This window comes from Poromitra crassiceps, assembly GCF_964638095.1.
Source record: "Poromitra crassiceps genome assembly, chromosome: 4".
Lineage (NCBI taxonomy): Eukaryota > Metazoa > Chordata > Actinopteri > Beryciformes > Melamphaidae > Poromitra > Poromitra crassiceps.
Window position 1 is genome coordinate 68,548,790 of NC_139626.1, and position 19,638 is coordinate 68,568,427.

At 45.0% G+C, this 19,638-nt stretch overlaps 1 protein-coding gene across 1 annotated transcript in view; it reads left to right on the forward strand.

Annotated features, from left to right (window-relative positions):
• The window catches only part of LOC310775976 (mitogen-activated protein kinase kinase kinase kinase 3-like), a gene marked incomplete at both ends in the record, with an annotated part of 191,619 nt that overhangs the window by 92,818 nt on the left and 79,163 nt on the right, over nt 1-19,638 (forward strand). Inside the window, 2 exons of the mRNA XM_083636096.1 lie at nt 2,655-2,774; nt 16,551-16,623. Of these exons, the coding sequence (XP_083492222.1) occupies nt 2,655-2,774; nt 16,551-16,623 (193 nt within the window). The remainder of the gene's footprint in view (nt 1-2,654; nt 2,775-16,550; nt 16,624-19,638) is intronic.

Here is a 19,638-nt window from a genome sequence, read left to right on the forward strand (position 1 = left end):
TACCACCATTGATTTAGTCTTAGTCTCAGACCCAGAGTCTATCTCTCAGAGTGGTGTCTTAACATATGGAATCAGTGACCACTTTTTGACCTTTTGTTCTAGAAGGGTTCCTAGGTCCCATTTTAACTCGCACAAATTTATTAAGGCCAGGTCCTTTAAACGATACACTGCAGCTATGCTAAACGAGGCTATCCGTAAACTGAACTGGTCATCCGTCACTGACACGGTCGACATCAACCTCGCCTGGATGAATTTTAAATCGCTGTTCATCTCAGCTATTGATCTAGTAGCACCCGCTAGATCTGTCAGAGTCAAGCAGAGATCCCACCCATGGTTTAACCAGGAGATCTTTGATGCCATCTGCGCTAGAGATAAAGCTTTATCTGTTTTTAAACATTCTAGAGACCAAGCAGACTTTCAAATTTATAAAAATCTCAGGAACATGGTTCAGCTCAATGTTAGAGAGGCTAAATCTAACTTTTTCTTGGACCAGATTAAGGAGAATAAAGACAATCCTAAATCCTTGTGGTTAGCCCTAAAAAGTCTGGGCTGTACAGTCAAATCCAATCCTAACTCCAGTCCCTGTATATCCCTAAAGGTTGATGGGAAAATTGTCAGCGAAAAGAAAGAAATTGCTAATCATTTTAACCGTTTCTTTACTTCTATTGCTTGTAAACTTGTTGATTGCCTGCCCTCTGGCCCAGTAACTTTTGGCCGGGACCGTCTATTTGAGTTTTATTCACGTCTGGGTGTTAAACCTAACAATTTCTCATTTAAGCCTGCTTCGATTGAAAGCATCGCCAAGCTTCTGAAAAGCCTTAAGTGTGCCAAAGCCACGGGTCTTGACAACATTGCAGCCAGGTTTCTTAGGGATGCAGCCGATCTTATAGCCCCACTGGTTGCTTATATTGTCAATCTTTCCATGGCGCAAGGCAGTGTTCCGGACGACATGAAACATGCCAAAACAATCCCCCTTTTTAAGAAAGGATGCAGGACCGACCCAGGCAACTACAGGCCAATATCAATCCTTAGTGTCACCTCCAAGGTCCTTGAAAAAGTCATTCATCAACAGCTTTATGAGTATTTAACTGTCTCTAAACTGTTATTTAAATTCCAGTCTGGCTTTAGGAAGTCCCACTCTACAGATTCATGCTTGCTCTTCCTTACTGATTTTATTAGAACAGAAATGGATGCTGGCAAGCTTTGTGGCATGATCCTGATAGACCTCCAAAAAGCATTTGATACCGTTGACCATAATTTGCTTTTTTCTAAACTGACTGCCTTAGGCGTTAGTTCCTCATGTTTGCGTTGGTTTATCTCCTACCTTTCAGGCAGAGACCAAATAATAGACCTTTATGGTCAATTCTCTACTGCGTTACCTGTGACATGCGGAGTGCCTCAAGGGAGTGTCTTAGGCCCTTTACTGTTCTTAATATACATAAATGACCTACATTCTGCTTGTAATGTCAACCTGTTTCTGTATGCAGATGATTCTGCCATCCTGTCCTCCGACAAGGACGCGGAGAGGCTTCAATCCACTTTAAGTGATGAATTTAAAATAATTAAATCATGGCTAACAGATAACAAACTCTCGCTTCACATGGCCAAAACAGAATATGTTCTTTTTGGCTCCAAACCCAGGTTATGCAAATTGGTCTCGCCCACAATTGTCCTCGAGGGTCAGTCATTTGTAGCTAAAGCTTCGGTCAGCTACCTAGGTTGCCACCTAGATAGTAGCCTAGGAGGCGAAACTATGGCCCTGAAAACTATTCAAAAGGTGACTGGCAGAACTAAATTTCTAGCCAGGAAAGCTCCCTTTCTAGACCAGTCAAGTCTTTTTTTGTTAGCCAACTCTCTCGTATCCTCCTGTTTTGATTATGCCATCTCTTCTTGGTATGGAGGTCTGACCAAGGTTCTAAAAGAAAAACTAATAAGGCTTACCCTGGATTTAGCCCCTAGAGTCCATGTGGGCAAAAGTTTATTCTTGAAGCTGGGATGGCTCCCTGTGCATGCTAGGTTTGTCCAGTTGCAACTTAACATGGTCCACAACATCTTAAACAACAGGGCCCCAGATTATCTTAGCAGTCACTTCCAGAGATGTGGAGATACACACTCCCACAACACTAGAGCCAGCACTGCAGATCTGCGGCTACCTGGTTTTAGAACAAACATGGGGAAATGCTCCTTTAAATTCGCTGGGGCTTCAAACTGGAACATGTTGCCCCTCCAGATAAAAGATATAAACAGTCGTGGTGTTTTCAAGAAAAAGGTCAAATCATGGTTTTTAGATAAAATCCAAGATTAGGTTTTAAAATATGTTCTTGATACTGTTGTATTAACTGTTTGTTTTTATCTTATTGTTTTATTTCTTTTATGATTGTATTGCTGCTTTTGTGTTTAAGACCAAGGACCACAATGGAAATAAGTTCTTGACTTTATTGTGCTCATCCTTGATGTTTATTTTATTTCAATGTCTCATGTCTGTACTCTGTCCAGCACATGTAATCTTGATTTTTTTAACCATCAAATAAATTCAAATCAAATCAAATCGAAATGGAGTGTAACGAGTTGATGTCAGGCTAAGACCTTTCCAAAATGTCCTCTGCAGCACAAACAGATGGAATGATTGACAGATGTGTTTTGTCCCTCCCCAGCACCCGTTTGTCTCCCAGCCGCTCAGCAGGACTCTGGCCATCGAGCTGCTGGACCGGGCCAGCAACCCGGACCCCCACGCCTTCCACCCCCACCTGGACGACGACGAGGGCGAGCCAGAGGTACTCAACCACAACCGCCAGAACCCAGTCCAGAACGAGTCTAGAGTTGAGTTCCAGAACGAGTCTAGAGTTGAGTCCAGGACGAGTCTAGAGTTGAGTCCAGAACGAGTCTAGAGTTGAGTTCCAGAACGAGTCTAGAGTTGAGTCCAGGACGAGTCTGGAGTTGAGTCCAGGACGAGTCTAGAGTTGAGTTCCAGAACGAGTCTAGAGTTGAGTCCAGAACGAGTCTAGAGTTGAGTCCAGGACGAGTCTAGAGTTGAGTCCAGGACGAGTCTAGAGTTGAGTCCAGGACGAGTCTAGAGTTGAGTCCAGGACGAGTCTAGAGTTGAGTCCAGAACGAGTCTAGAGTCGAGTCCAGGACGAGTCTGGAGTTGAGTCCAGGACGAGTCTAGAGTTGAGTCCAGGACGAGTCTAGAGTTGAGTCCAGGACGAGTCTAGAACACTTCTATCACATTCCCAACCTAGTTTAGATTAAAGTACGCCCATCAGCCATGCAGTTGCAGAATATGTCTATATTTGAGAACGAACAGCTTAAATGTTTACATACGAGTTTCGAGAGTTTCCAGAAGCTCTGCATTGACCTAACACCCTAAAGCTGTTGTAAAATCACATAAACCACACCCTCTTGGAGCTTATTGCTTTAAATTACTTCATAATCTGCTACATTTGTACAATATGGTTAAGCCAGAGATAGTCCATTATAGAAATGGGCTCCGCCAATTTGAACAAATGGTAGCAGCAAGTCTCCTAAATGGCCGTGGTCCACTCCTCCCTGAAGTGTTGTGAGAGGACTAGAGCCTGGTAGTCTCTCAGTGCCAGCCTGGTGACGCAGGGTTAGTGCTGACCTAGCAAGCTAACTTGAAATAGATACAGTATATTGAGTTCCCAAACTCCACACAAACCACACATATAAACACAAAGCTGCCCCTTGTTAGCTCAATACAGTTGATAGTTGATATTCCATAAAAAAAATATTTTTTCCAGACACAGATTTAGCTACTACATCAACGAACTTCACATGTAGCTTTAGCTGTTCGCTCCCTGCTAAAATTAGTTCCTATTGCCAAATCTGGCGAGAGTGTGTTGCTGAGACAGACAGGTCTTGAACAAGTTACATTTTCTCCTGATCTGTCTGTCTGAAAATGCCATTTTAGTGTCAGAATGTTCAGAAGATATATGTGGCTTATGAAAATATGCTGAATATTTACTTTAATGAATATGGGAGCGATAGAATCTGCCATAATCTGAGATCACGTTAACTTCTCCCTTTGACTCCCAATACACTCAGCCCTGCCGAAAGTCTCCTAAGTGGGCGTGGCCGTGGTAACCCATGGGCAAAACCTATGTGACACAAATGTAGGAAGTGACATGAAGTGACATGAAGATGGGGCGTCTTGCTTGAAATCTCATCGTCTTTGGTACAGCTCGCTTCACTGTCTCAAAGTGGTAAAGGGGGCACGCTGGCTCAGTGGTAGAGCTGTCGCCTCGCAGTCAGAAGGTCCTGAGTTCGATTCTCGCCTGGGACACTGTGGGTGCTGTGGTTGTGTTCCCCCCCATATCTTCAGTGCCTACTGCCCAGGTGGGGTATCTCGTCGTAAGGGCCTTTCTGTCTGTGTGGAGTTTGCATGTTCTCCCCGTGCTCCCCCAGGGGGGTTCCTCCGTATATAACCCCCCCCCACTAAAAACATGCAGAAGATCAGATCGTCATCGTCATCCGACCAGTGACGACAACATCCGAAGTCGGTCCCCGGGCGCTGTACGAGAAAGCGACCACTGCTCCTGGCCTGCCCCAGGAGGAAAGGACAAAGCCAGGATGGGTTAAATGCAGAGGACAAATTTCACCGGCCACCATCAGCATGTGTGTGTTGTGGCCCTCCGTGCATGTGTTGTAGTGTGTTGTGTGACAATAAAGACGGGCTGCCGTCTGAAATCGTATATAATCATATATAAATACAGTCGCTGGCAAATATGTACCTGATGCATCTTCAGTGGGCAAGTGAAGTCCAGAATCTTTACCCGCCCTCTGTGCTTCTGTTTGAGTTGTTTTGGAAGGATGTTGCTCAGTCGTACACAGCAGGACTAGCCCGGTGCTAGCTGTCAGGAGACGGAGCAAGGAAGCGATCATGTCTTGAGACAGACGAATGATCGTCTGACACAAAGCATAGCATGCACTCTCAATCTCACCTCCACCACCAGTCACCAGTACATCGTTTTTTAGTTGGCTAGTTAACTAGTTAGCTCGTTAGCTAGTAGCCCAATCCTCTGCAGTCTCTAACATCTCCCAAATGTTCTTTAAGTTTGCCATCAGCTTGTATAGCCTGTTCCATCGGCCGTATTGCTCTCGATTCCTTTCTATCTTCCTGAATATGCTGGATTACACAGATTCACCAATGGTTTCATTTGTGCAGCTTGATAAGAGCTAACAAGGATATATTGTTATAATGCCTCCGCCCGGCGATAGCCAGGCCAGAGGCATTATGGATCCGGGTTGTCCGTCTGTCCGTCCATCCGTCCGTCCGTCCGTCCGTCCGTCCGTCCGTCCATCCAATGTTCGTTAATGCGATATCTGAGGAATGCCTTAACGGAATTTCATCAAATTTGCCTCAAACATCGACTTAGACTCAAGGATGATCTGATTAGATTTTGGTGGTCAAAGGTCAAGGTCACTGTGACCTCTCGAATGCCATTTTCAAGCTTGTTAACGCCATATCTCAGGAATAGAATGCCTTGATGGAATGTTATCAAATTTGCCTCAAACATTAACTTGGCCTCAAGGATGAACTGATTACATTTTGGTGGTCAAAGGTCAAAGGCCAAGGTCACTGTGACCTCTCGAATGCCATTTTCAAGCTTGTTAACGCAATATCTCAGGAATGCCTTGATGGAATTTCATTAAATTTGCCTCAAACATCGCCTTGGACTCAAGCATGAACTGATTAGATTTTGGTGGTCAAAGTTCAAGGTCACTGTGACCTCACGAACGCGATTCCCGAGAATGAACTAATGGCGGAGCCATAAATCCGCGGTGCGGTCATTCTAGTTATTATTATTTTTATTTGTATTTATTTATTTTTTGCTCCAGTAAATCTCTCCTCCTCCGAACCTCTTTCAGTTGTCCTCTCCTGATTGGCTGTCTGTGTAGAACACTTCCTGTATCTCTCTTCCTCTTCCTCAGCTTCACCTCCTGCTAGGTATCTGCTGCCGGCCACTTCACACGGCCAGGTTTGAGCTCAGTTTGTTTGGTTTGAATTTGGCTTGTGTTTGGTTTAGTTTTGAGTTTGTTTTGTTTTGAGTTTGGATTGACAGCATGGTGGAGCAGAGTGTGTTTAGTTTTGAATTTGGATTGACAGCATGTTGGAGCAGAGTGTGTTTAATTTTTAGTTTTTTTTTTCATTTAATTTTTAATTTTTAAAGAACAATATACGAACAAGACAAACAGGCTCATACACAGGAAAAGAAAGGGGGAGAAAAAAAACATACATCAACATTCAACATTGCAACATGGCGCTATCAGCCGCATAAGGTGCTTATATGTTTGCAAAAGATATGCGCGTGGGATCCAACGCAAAGGCCCCGGAAGACACCAGCCGGGCGAGCCACCCGCCACCTCCAACCTCACTCACTGGTCATTCTTTTTTTGTAAATAAAGTTTTTATGTATTTATTCACACACACACACACACAGAGACAGTATAGTCACTTTCATTGATAAAACATTCCCAGGCCCCTGATAGATGAACAAAAGAAACACTAATAATAATAAAGCCACATCACAGCCGTGCAAAAAAGCGGTCCCATGCCCTCTTGAAGTCCCCACCTTTATCATTGACTCTAGCATATGATACTATTTCTAACATGAATTCTACCCATTTTTTTCCAACAGTGTATTTATTATTTTCAATTAACACATTTAAACATCAATAGAAAATACAATACAAACATCCCATACATACATATACCACCTCCCTCCCCTCCCCACAATAGCACAACAGAAAAACAAAAACAAAAAACAAACCGAAACACTACAAAAAACAACAACAACAACATACAGACCATGATTCCACTGGGGATTGGACTAATTTAACTTAAATTTTGTTCAGTTACATCTTGACTCATGTACAGGTATATATAGAGTGGAATATAGAGAGTATGGTATAAAGAAATGCAGAGAAAAACAAAAACAGTCAGTTATTCAAACAGTCCCAGGCGCTTCCATCATGTCGGCCACATCTGTCCTCTCTAGATAACCAATGAAAGGGCCCCAAATGCTGTAAAATAATTTCTGTTTACCCCTGATGGCATATGTGATTTTTTCTAAGGGCAAGTTAATAAGTTAATAAGTTAATTCAGAAATCCATCTTCCAATACCCGGCCTACCAACCTGTTTCCATGTTACGGCAATAACTCTTTTGGCCAAAAGTAAACCTATATCTAAAAACCTTTTCTGTCTCCTTCTGATGTTAAAATGAAATGCGTATAATCCTAAAATAAAGAGCTTTGGATCTAAAGGTATTTGTATGGATAATATGTCCTGGATACACTTTCTTACTGCGTCCCAAAAGCTTTTGATTTGGCTACACTGCCAAAGACAGTGGGAAAGTGTACCCTTTTCTTTTCCGCACTCGAAACATACATCAGGAATGGCACCATTGTATTTATTGATCTTCTCTGGCGTTACATAGACTCTCATCAACCAGTTATACTGCAGCAATTTAAGGCGTGAGTTAAACGTTTGGGATTGTGCTTTGTCACATGCCTCCTCCCAGTCCCCTACAGTGATGTCTTCATCCTCTAAGTCCTCTCTCCATGCCTCCAGTCTCTCCATGGAAGACTCTGAAGACTGTCCTAATTCTACCCATTTTTTAACATCTGGAGATGATGTACTTTTCCATAATCTGAGAATCATTCTGGCAGCCGTGACCACTCCTACATTAATCACTGCAAAGTCATACTTCCATATATTGGGCAATTCTGTGTGGTCCCCTAATAAGCACAGTCTTGGTCATACAGGCACCTCCAAGCCCAACCATTTCCCTATATATACTAGCACTTTTTCCCAGAACGGGTAAACCAGTTTACACTCCCAGATTACATGTAAAATGTTCCTGCAACATAAATTATTGGTCATCATGCCCATCCTGTGGAGCTGAGAAGGAGTGTAATAAAACCGATGTATTAACTCATACTGAGTGAATTTCCCCCTCGCAGTCACTGGTCATTCTTAACCTTGTTGAAGTAGGCCAAAAACGGGTCCCAGATAGTTGAGAACCTTCCAAGCAAGTTGGTTCTCAGGGACCTGAGTCTCTCCATCTGTACAACAGAGATAATTTCCATCAGCCACACCTGAAAAGAAGGTGAAGAGGAGGACTTCCATTCTTTCAGAATGAGTCTTTTGGCGACAGTTGTCCCCAGTGTCAGAGACTGTTGCACAGGTGTAGGGCAGTTCAGAGAGGACTCCGAGCAGCCGAAGATGGCGAGTTCTGCCTCCGGCTGTAGGGTTATTTTGTAGGCCTTAGAGTACCAGTCAAATATTTTGGCCCAGAATCCTGTTAATGAAGGGCAGAACCAGAAGGAAGAGTGTGTTTAGTTTTTAGTTTGTTTTGTTTCAATCCAAAAAGGTTCATGACGTCTGACTTAGTTTTACAGTATTAGATATTTCATGTGAAAAGACGTTATTTTTTGTTTTTGTCATACCTGACAGTTTCGACTGCTTTGCTTCCTGCAGCCTTCTTCAGAGACGTCACGTGATGTTGCTGTGACGTATATATGAAGAAGGCTGCAGGAAGCAAAGCAGTCGAAACTGTCAGGTATGACAAAAACAAAAAATAACGTCTTTTCACATGAAATATCTAATACTGTTTTGTTTCAAGTTTGGATGGACAGCATGGTGGAGCAGAGTGTGGGTAACAGCAGCAGTGTGCCTGCAGTGCAGTGGACTGTCCCTTTAATATCTCTGTGATGAACGTGAGCAGAGGAGAAGCTTTGGATTCAGATCAGCTCCTCACAGAGGCAGACAGCTGGCCTCAACCTCTCTGCTACTGCAGGTTAGACATAAAGGAAGTGACATCACAGAGGCAGACAGCTGCCTCAACCTCTCTGCTACTGCAGGTTAGACATAAAGGAAGTGACATCACAGAGGCAGACAGCTGGCCTCAACCTCTCTGCTACTGCAGGTTAGACATAAAGGAAATGACATCACAGAGGCAGACAGCTGGCCTCAACCTCTCTGCTACTGCAGGTTAGACATAAAGGAAGTGACATCACAGAGGCAGACAGCAGACTATTCCAAAGTGTGGCTCAGCCTAACTACCTAAAAGAGCGGTGTGGAACTATTGTAAAGTGTTTGAGTGTGTGGCTCAGCGGCGCTGTCCGTGGTGCTGAAATGGAAGACAGGCGAGACCCTACAGCAGATAACTGAAGTCTGATTTCTCTCTCTTTTAAGAACATTCACTTACAGAAAAACAAAGGCTGAAACGGATATCCTCTATGTGTGTGTGTGTGTGTGTGTGTGTGTGTGTGTGTGTGTGTGTGTGTGTGTGTGTGTATATATATATATATATATATATATGGCTGGATGGACTAAATATATGTAAAATGGAAACTGTTAGACTTATAATACTGCTAGGGCAGCTGCTATAACAAAACGGTATGGCTGATCGGTATTAACCAGTATGGCTCATAGACGATCAGTGATGGGCAGTAAAAAAAAGATTGCTACATCTCTAAACGTATCCCTTATTGTATATAGTAACCTCAGACTCAGCATCACTAAACTTATCCCTTATTGTATATAGTAACCTCAGACTCAACATCTCTAAATGTATCCCTTATTGTATATAGTAACCTCAGACTCAACATCTCTAAACGTATCCCTTATTGTATATGGCAAGTAAGGACAATGTCCAAAATGTCTGAACATGATGATTTTCTTATTTTAATTGTAAGAAAAGGGGGGGCTTTACATAAGCGTTTGCTTCTGCCCCTAACCTTTGGTTATGACCTAAGTGTATGGTTGGTGGTGGTGGTGGTGACCAATAAATTTTTTCATTCATTCATTCATTCATTCATTGTATATAGTAACCTCAGACTCAACATTTTAAAACAGGGTTAGAGACATTTGGCGGGAGTGTGTCTATGCAAGCCTTTATTCGCTGCACAGCACAACTAGGATGGGTATCGTTTCTTATTTATCTGATATGGTTTTAAAACAATGCCGATGCCTGACCTGATTTTTTATTTTTTTATTTAAAGTGGCACACTCCAAACAATAATGTTAGTGAAGGTGCGTGCAGCGCCGGTGGGCGATATTTCACTCTTCAGCTCGGGCATGGCACTTAAATCAGGCACCTAAATCTGGTTCCGGTAGTACCGATTGTAAAGGTACGGTTTCGATACCCAACCATAAGCTGCTGGCTACTGTTACGTTTGGAATTATTGAATTGATTGAAGTTGAAACTTATTATAGAAACTCACAAGTTACCAAATGTTTTATTTATTTAAGGTTTATTTATGATATTAAATTGCTATTGGACTTGGGACTTGAATGGAGTCTCAAGACTTGAAACTGACTTGGTAGTGGAAGAAAGGATTTATTTTTTGCATGGTGTGTTTACAAACCCCACAGTCTGACACGGAGCGCTACGGAAGCCCAGAGCAGCCATATTGTTTTAATCCTGTTATCTTGAGATCAGGCTTAATTGCCCTGAGATAACGGCTAATGGTTTCTCCGGGCCAGACAGAGTGCAGAAAGCCTGGAGCGGAGCAGACAGGCAGAGATCAGGACTGATCAACACATTAACTTAATGAAGGAGTGAGACAGGCAGGAACAAGGAAGTCTGGATCTGGAACAAACCGTTTTTGTGATGTGATGATAATGAGACAATAAAAAATCCTGATAGTAAGAAAATACAAAAAAATACAGCTGAAGTCAGGGCGACCAGACGTCCCGAATTACAAGCACTTGTCCCGGGATCCCGAATCCTGTCCTGTTTGTCCTGTAAATTAAATGTTAGATCATATGAACAAGACTCACTTACTTGAAGGCAATAGACATTTAGTAAAATACTTTTTACTAAACAGTAAATATATAAGCATTTTACCAAATGTCTATTGGAAAATAAATGGCGGATGAAAATGTACGCATGCTGAAGCAGGAAGTGACATCGCCTTTGGCTCTCTATCATTGAAAGATGCTGCACTGAACATAGCCAATTGTGCCTTTTGAAGCGCTGCCAATTTATCACGAATAATTAATAACATAATGCACGGCCCGGCCGCCGAGATAGGCGCAAGGCTCAATGACCTGCTGCTGTTTTAAACCAGATGACAGAGAGAGTACAGCCGTGTGGGAGGAGTTTGTCATTAAAAGAACATCTAAAAAATGTGTTTGTAAGCTTCTGCAGCTTAATGTGAATCTTAGCTGTTGTAAAGACGTTTAAAATGACTGTAACATGTACCTGTCACCTGTGCATAATGACTGTAACATACCTGTCACCTGTGCGTAATGACTGTAACATACCTGTCATCTGTGCGTAATGACTAACATACCTGTCATCTTGTGTCTGTAGCCCAGCCTCCATCTTGTGTATGTAGCTCAGCCTCCATCTTGTGTCTGTAGCTCAGCCTCCATCTTGTGTCTGTAGCTCAGCCTCCATCTTGTGTCTGTAGCTCAGCCTCCATCTTGTGTCTGTAGCTCAGCCTCCATCTTGTGTCTGTAGCTCAGCCTCCATCTTGTGTCTGTAGCTCAGCCTCCATCTTGTGTCTGTAGCCCAGCCTCCATCGTGTGTCTGTAGCTCAGCCTCCATCTTGTGTCTGTAGCTCAGCCTCCATCTTGTGTCTTTAGATCAGTCTGTGTGATGTGAAGTGTCCTCTGGTGGGACGCGAGGACACACGCTGAATACATAACACACAGGCAGAGGACGAGAGGGACCAGAGGGGAATACTAACATACTACAGAGAATAATTTAAGATATAAGAATATAAATATTACAATACGCAAAACATAAACATGTCACAAAGGAGGAATTTGTCTCTGTGCAGTATGCAGCTCAGCGATCAGAACATAATAGCAAAATATGGAGCAAACAGAAGGACAATCTTCAAATTATAAAGAGCAAAGTAAAAGACGTTTAAAGTGACATATATGGAGTCCATGTAAACATAGAGTGCGTTTACATGCACACCAATAAACTGATAACTGTGAGTAATCAGTTTATGGGGCAATAATCTGATTTCTGCGTTTACTGTACATGCACTTTAATAATCCGACAATAGGAAAAACCCGGGTTTACATGGTTCAGTCAATTAGTCGGATTTCTCTCCAGAAGGCGGCGGTAATTCCGCAATAAAACAACAGAAGAAGAAGTACACGACGGAAAAACTCAAACTCGTGTATGTATAAACCCACAAGAAACCTGATACGCTGTATACATGCACTCAAAAGACGGGTTATTGGCCAAAAACCTAGGTATGTTTATCGGTTTATTCATAACCCGATAACGGCCATAAACGGATAAAGCTTATCGGTTTATGCTGTTTACATGACCATTTGAATAATCAGGTAACTCCAGAAATCCGCTAATAAACTGTTTATTGTCTGCATGTAAACGCACTCTAGTCTCACGTAGTCAGACCCACCGTCGACGTTATCAAGCTTCCAGCGACGGCGAATCAAAAGTCTCTGACGGAAGGCGGCGCCAGACACATTCCCCTGGCGTAATCTGATTGGCTGGGCTGTGACGGAAGTGACGTTATACAGCGTGCCTGTGATATTACAGTCCGACAAGGAAACACGTTCAGAGTGGAACACCGTGAAGAGAGATTGCAGGAGAAATCCTTTGCAGGGTGCACAAACAGCCAGGCTTGTATCACAAACTCCCCGAGGATAATCGTAAAGTCCTGTTTGATACATGACTTGGATCGAAATAATCGTAGTTTATCTCTATTATCCAAAATGATTTGGAGCAAAGAAGGCAGCCAAAGCTTGCAGTTTTAGTCGGCGTTGTGGTGGGAAGGAATAAAGTTGATGTTTTCACCCGGGGTCTATTTAGCTGTTCCACACATTCCGAATGCACCGCCCACGAGGTCCGTGGTTGGTCAATTCATATGTCTGTCACGTATGTTTGTTTTGTTTTTGTCTTGGGGGGCGGGCGTTGACCACTTTTGAGAGTTGTGCTCCAGATGTAGATATCATCTACGTCTGACACTGTGAGACTAATGTAAACATAGCATACAACACCTGAGTGAGACTAATGTAAACATAGCATACAACACCTGGGGCCTGTACTACGAATGTTGGATAAGAAGATCCAGGATCTGTCCCTTGATCTGGTTTGTCTAAACCAGATCAGCTCGATTGTAGTTTACTTTTGTGTCTTTTGTGGAAGCAATGTGTAATCTATCTCAGTCTCATGATGTGTTTAGTCGCACTGTGCGACTAAACACATCATGAGATCATTATTATTTGATTGAATAATTCCTATAGGCTAATCAATAAAACAAAGAATGATAATAAAATAAAAAAATGCTTCTGAACTGAATCGATACGGTACGTGCGGGCATAGATTTCATTTATAAAAAATAGCCTATTTTGTGGTCACATACAGTATATAGGCTATTGTCAGCAGAGCGCATATCTCCATATTTCATATAATGATGCTTGAAATATGAAGTTCAATCAAATCATACAGGCCAAAAGCAACACAGTTGCAGCTGCAAAATGCAGGAGTAGCCTAGATATGAATCATCTTAATATGATTAAGATGATTAATCATCATGATGATGATATGTGCAGGTGATCCCATATTAAATTGCTTAGATGTAGTAGGCTATTCTAGCATGTAGGCTATGACCATTTCAATTCCAACCCAACGTCAGTCTCAGCTCCGTTGCGCACACGACACCTGCTGCGGACCAGGTTAAGTGTGAAGCATAAGTTGCTATGGAAATATATGTCGGTAAGAAGTTAACTTGCTTTGTAGTACGGCTAAACCAGGTTTAAACCTGAAGTTACCTCGCTAAACCACTAATCTTGCTTTGTAGTACAGGCCTCTGAGTGAGACTAATGTAAACATAGCATACAACACCTGAGTGAGACTAATGTAAACATAGCATACAACACCTGAGTGAGACTAATGTAAACATAGCATACACCACCTGAGTGCTTGTGAGGGATCTTTTTTTGTTTGTTGTTGGTCCAAGTCAAATGTTCTCTGGTGTCTCGTGATTGATCTCGTAGCTGAAACTCGTCTATGGAAAAAATGAATAGGTAATTCACTTCCCTAGGTCCCATGTGGAACCCGGAAGAGGGCGTGGCTTAGGCACTGTATAGGCAAAAATCAGTGTTTGTTCTTGTTGCTTCAGGTGGATGTCTGAGCTTCTCTGTGCAGAATGATGTCTCTGCAGAGTTTGACACTAGCTTCCACAATCTGCTGAAAGTGGAACGTTTCTCTGAGCTTCACTGAAAAGGACATTTTCAACCAGCATGATTCGTGACATCACAAATACTGGAGCCAATCCCTGTCCCGTATTCAGCAGTTAAAGCCCTTGTTTGTATGCTGCGATTGGCTAGTTATGTTCTAGATAACCCTGATTGGTTGCTTTGGAATGTATGAGGCAGAGGGAGGGGAAGTCATTTTAAGGATTTTAACAAGATCATTTAACCTTTTTTTTATGGGAAAAACCTTCAGATACAAATTATTATTCAAAGTATTTTCTATCCATCTTAAAACATGACTTTAGGGGGTCTTTGTTTATTACCATCTCAAAAAGCTTATGAGGGATCTCTTAGAAAAGTAATAGCCCTCTTCCCCTGAGTGCCCATTCATTCTCCCCACATTGTATGATAACTTTAACTCTATGACCTGCTCTAACACTGGGTCCCTATTCATTGTCAATGCTACCCCCTAGTGGCACAAAGTCAACATTACAGTGTGACTAACAAACGGACCTGGAAAGTCCCTCTACAGGTCTCTGTGGCAGTATTGATGTGCAGGGCTCACAGACCTGGAAAGTCCCTCTACAGGTCTCTGTGGCAGTGTTGGTGTGCAGGGCTCACAGACCTGGAAAGTCCCTCTACAGGTCTCTGTGGCAGTGTTGGTGTGCAGGGCTAACAGACCTGGAAAGTCCCTCTACATGTCTCTGTGGCAGTGTTGATGTGCAGGGCTCACAGACCTGGAAAATCTTGGGTTCTCTTCTTGGACATCATCTTCATCTTATCTTATACATCTTGGACATCATCAGTGTGTCATCAGTGATGAAAGGTTGAGCAATTGTGCGTGCCAATAGAGCAGGTGAGGCCATGCAGCAGCCAAGCTGCGGGTGAGGCCGCCTAGTGGGCGAGCTGCAGGGCCAGCTTGGCGAGTTGCAGGGTGGGCATTGAGCACACAAGATGCCTAGTATAAAATAAAAGCTTCTTCTTCTGTGGTGTTTTATGGCAGTTGGCATCCTTTATGTTGCATTACCGCCTCCTTCTGGATTCATCCATCCACTGTTTCCCTACATGTCCCCTTACTAAATTCAGTCGTCTGCTGGAACAAATCTCATCACTTTCAATCTAAGTCATTTACACAAACACAAGATCTCAAGTCAAGACTTTAGAAACCTTTTCAAGTCATCAAAATCCAAGTCCCGAGTCACCAGAACCCAAGTCAAGTCTCAAGTCATCTTTTCATGCAGCAAGTCGAGCCTGAGGCTTGACAAGACTCAAGTCTCAAGTCTCAAGGCAATTCAAACTGTGACTCGAAATAAAACCTAAATGTGCGACTTCACTTCTCTCCAGCAGCTTGTTTCTCTGCAGATTCCACTGTGCTGTATTTTAGTGTGTGTGTGTGTGTGTGTGTGTGTGTGTGTGTGTGTGTGTGTGTGTGTCTCTGTGTGTGTGTGTGTGTGTGTGTGTGTGTGTGTGTGTGTGTGTGTGTGTGTGTGTGTGTATGGTGATTCAAGATTCAAGATTTTTATTGTCACTCCGTAGTACAAGTACACACGTGGAATTCTTATGCTGTAGGCTCCGTTACAGACAAGGTGCAGTAGGTAAATAGGTGCAAAATCACAGCAAACACAATCACAACAACTATATATATATATATATATATATACTGTATATATATATATATATATATATATATATATATATATATATATATATATATATATATATATATAATAGCAATATAGTTACAGCAGACATATAGTTAACTAGGGCAAACAATGTAAACAGTGTATGTAAGGCAATTGTGGCAAACACTAAAATACGAAGGGTAATAAATAAGTAATACAGTATTAAAATAGAATAAGATGGAATAGATATAAAAGTGTCCAGATGTGCAAAGGGGGGGTGCAAATGTCAATAAAGTAAAAGTTTATTTATTGAGGAGTCTCATAGCCTGCGGAAAGAAACTATCCCGCAAATGGTTTGTGTGTGTGTGTTTTCCGTGTGACTCGGCTTCCTGGCTGAGTGGAGTTTTCTCCTTTTAAGCTGTGATTGGCCTGAAGGTGCAGACTCCACCAAGCTGGCAGACTGTGGTGTGAAAAACAAACGGAAACTACAGAAATGTACAGATGCAGGAGAAATTAACATGCTGTCTGTCTGCCTGTCTGTCTGTCTGCCTGCCTGTCTGTCTGCCTGTCTGTCTGCCTGTCTGCCTGTCTGTCTGCCTGCCTGTCTATGCCTGTCTGTCTGCCTGTCTGTCTGACTGTTTGTCTGTCTGCCTCTCTGTCTGTCTGTCTGCCTGCCTGTCTGCCTGTCTGTCTGTCTGTCTGTCTGTCTCTCTTCCTGCAGGCTGATGTCTCCGTCCCTCACCGCATCCCATCTGGAAACACCAGAGAGGGAAAGACTCTGTCCGAAATCAACTGTGAGTCCTGTTCTCTCTCTCTCTCTCTCTCTCTCTCTCTCTCTCTCTCTCTCTCTCTCTCTCTGTCTACAATACCTGTCTGAAGCCATATCACTGCTAAAATCCACGAGCGTAAATGAGATCCATGTGCCGCACACAACGCAAATTATTTCCGTGAGCGCTTTCACAGCACGAGCAGCCTGTGAGGAGGAAAGCGCACTCTGAGCGCGTGCAGAACACCAGCCGCCTGCGAGGACGAAACCGTGCTCTGAGCGCGTGCAGAACACCAGCCGCCTGCGAGGAGGAAACCGTGCTCTGAGCGCGTGCAGAACACCAGCCACCTGCGAGGAGGAAACCGTGCTCTGAGCGCGTGCAGAACACCGGCCACCTGCGAGGAGGAAACCGTGCTCTGAGCGCGTGCAGAACACCAGCCGCCTGCGAGGAGGAAACCGTGCTCTGAGCGCGTGCAGAACACCAGCCACCTGCGAGGAGGAAACCGTGCTCTGAGCGCGTGCAGAACACCAGCCGCCTGCGAGGAGGAAACCGTGCTCTGAGCGCGTGCAGAACACCAGCCGCCTGCGAGGACGAAACCGTGCTCTGAGCATGTGCAGAACACCAGCAGCCTGTGAGGAGGAAACCGTGCTCTGAGCACGTGCAGAACACCAGCAGCCTGTGAGGAGGAAAGCGCACTCTGAGCGCGTGCAGAACACCAGCAGCCTGCGAGGAGGAAACCGTGCTCTGAGCGCGTGCAGAACACCAGCCGGCTGCGAGAGGAAACCGTGCTCTGAGCGCGTGCAGAACACCAGCAGCCTGCGAGGAGGAAACCGTGCTCTGAGCGCGTGCAGAACACCAGCCGCCTCCGAGGACGAAACCGTGCTTAGGCAGCTTTGAATTGGGTGGTGCTGAAATGCTTCAAACTCCCCCCCTGGTGACGTCACTAGGCGGAGCCAATCAGTGACGTAGCTTGCATTTGTACGTTCAACAAAACCTTGGTGCCCCCACAGCCCGCTGTCTGAATGGGGCCGTATGTTAGAGTGCTGCTCTACCAGGCACCTCACCTCCAGGGAGACACATTGCATTTCTTTAAATGCCTGTTTCAAAAGTCTGTACATTAAACCCATACAGTATGCGCATGTTTTTGTATCTGCTGTGGGCTATTTAAGCTTTATTTTACATTTATAAAACAGTCAGATGAGTCTCTGCGCTGAGCGCGTGCAGAACACCAGCAGCCTGCGAGGAGGAAAACGTGCTCTGAGCGCGTGCAGAACAAAAGCCGCCTGCGAGGAGGAAAGCGTGCTCTGAGCGCGTGCAGAACACCAGCCGCATGCGAGGAGGAAAGCGTGCTCTGAGCGCGTGCAGAACAACAGCAGCCTGCGAGGAGGAAACCGTGCTCTGAGCGCGTGCAGAACACCAGCCACCTGCGAGGAGGAAACCGTGCTCTGAGCGCGTGCAGAACACCGGCCACCTGCGAGGAGGAAACCGTGCTCTGAGCGCGTGCAGAACACCAGCCGCCTGCGAGGAGGAAACCGTGCTCTGAGCGCGTGCAGAACACCAGCAGCCTGTGAGGAGGAAACCGTGCTCTGAGCGCGTGCAGAACACCAGCCGCCTGCGAGGACGAAACCGTGCTCTGAGCATGTGCAGAACACCAGCAGCCTGTGAGGAGGAAACCGTGCTCTGAGCACGTGCAGAACACCAGCAGCCTGTGAGGAGGAAAGCGCACTCTGAGCGCGTGCAGAACACCAGCAGCCTGCGAGGAGGAAACCGTGCTCTGAGCGCGTGCAGAACACCAGCCGGCTGCGAGAGGAAACCGTGCTCTGAGCGCGTGCAGAACACCAGCAGCCTGCGAGGAGGAAACCGTGCTCTGAGCGCGTGCAGAACACCAGCCGCCTCCGAGGACGAAACCGTGCTTAGGCAGCTTTGAATTGGGTGGTGCTGAAATGCTTCAAACTCCCCCCCTGGTGACGTCACTAGGCGGAGCCAATCAGTGACGTAGCTTGCATTTGTACGTTCAACAAAACCTTGGTGCCCCCACAGCCCGCTGTCTGAATGGGGCCGTATGTTAGAGTGCTGCTCTACCAGGCACCTCACCTCCAGGGAGACACATTGCATTTCTTTAAATGCCTGTTTCAAAAGTCTGTACATTAAACCCATACAGTATGCGCATGTTTTTGTATCTGCTGTGGGCTATTTAAGCTTTATTTTACATTTATAAAACAGTCAGATGAGTCTCTGCGCTGAGCGCGTGCAGAACACCAGCAGCCTGCGAGGAGGAAAACGTGCTCTGAGCGCGTGCAGAACAAAAGCCGCCTGCGAGGAGGAAAGCGTGCTCTGAGCGCGTGCAGAACACCAGCCGCATGCGAGGAGGAAAGCGTGCTCTGAGCGCGTGCAGAACAACAGCAGCCTGCGAGGAGGAAAACGTTCTCTGAGCGCGTGCAGAACACCAGCAGCCTGCGAGGAGGAAAACGTTCTCTGAGCGTGTGCAGAACACCAGCAGCCTGCGAGGAGGAAAACGTTCTCGGACGGTACGTGCACATCTACAATGGCAAATTCGCTTTTCCGCTGTGTCGCAGCGTTTTGTGGGCGTGGAAACCAGCTTCCAGCTTGGAGCTGTAGCCTGTAGAAACGTTCTCAGGTCGAGCTACACAGGAGGGTGGGGGGAGGAAATGTGTAGGAAGAGCTGTCATTGGGTAGCTTCAACGAAAGGTCCCGCCCGCGAGCGTGAAGCCGCTCGGAGACAAGCCGCCTCTAGTCTGCGACAGTGAAACGCTGTGGGCGGTTCCAGCGGCAGGGGGCGCGAGGCAAATTGACCAATCAGACACGGAAATAGAGCAAGACAGCCTATCAAGATGCAGCGTCAAAGCGGCTTTTTCAGGAGGCAAGCCGCCGAGCGCTTCATGATGTGCACGTACCGTGAGCGTGTGCAGAACACCAGCAGCATGCGAGGAGGAAAGCGTGCTCTGAGCGTGTGCAGAACACCAGCCGCATGCGAGGAGGAAAGCGTGCTCTGAGCGTGTGCAGAACACCAGCAGCATGTGA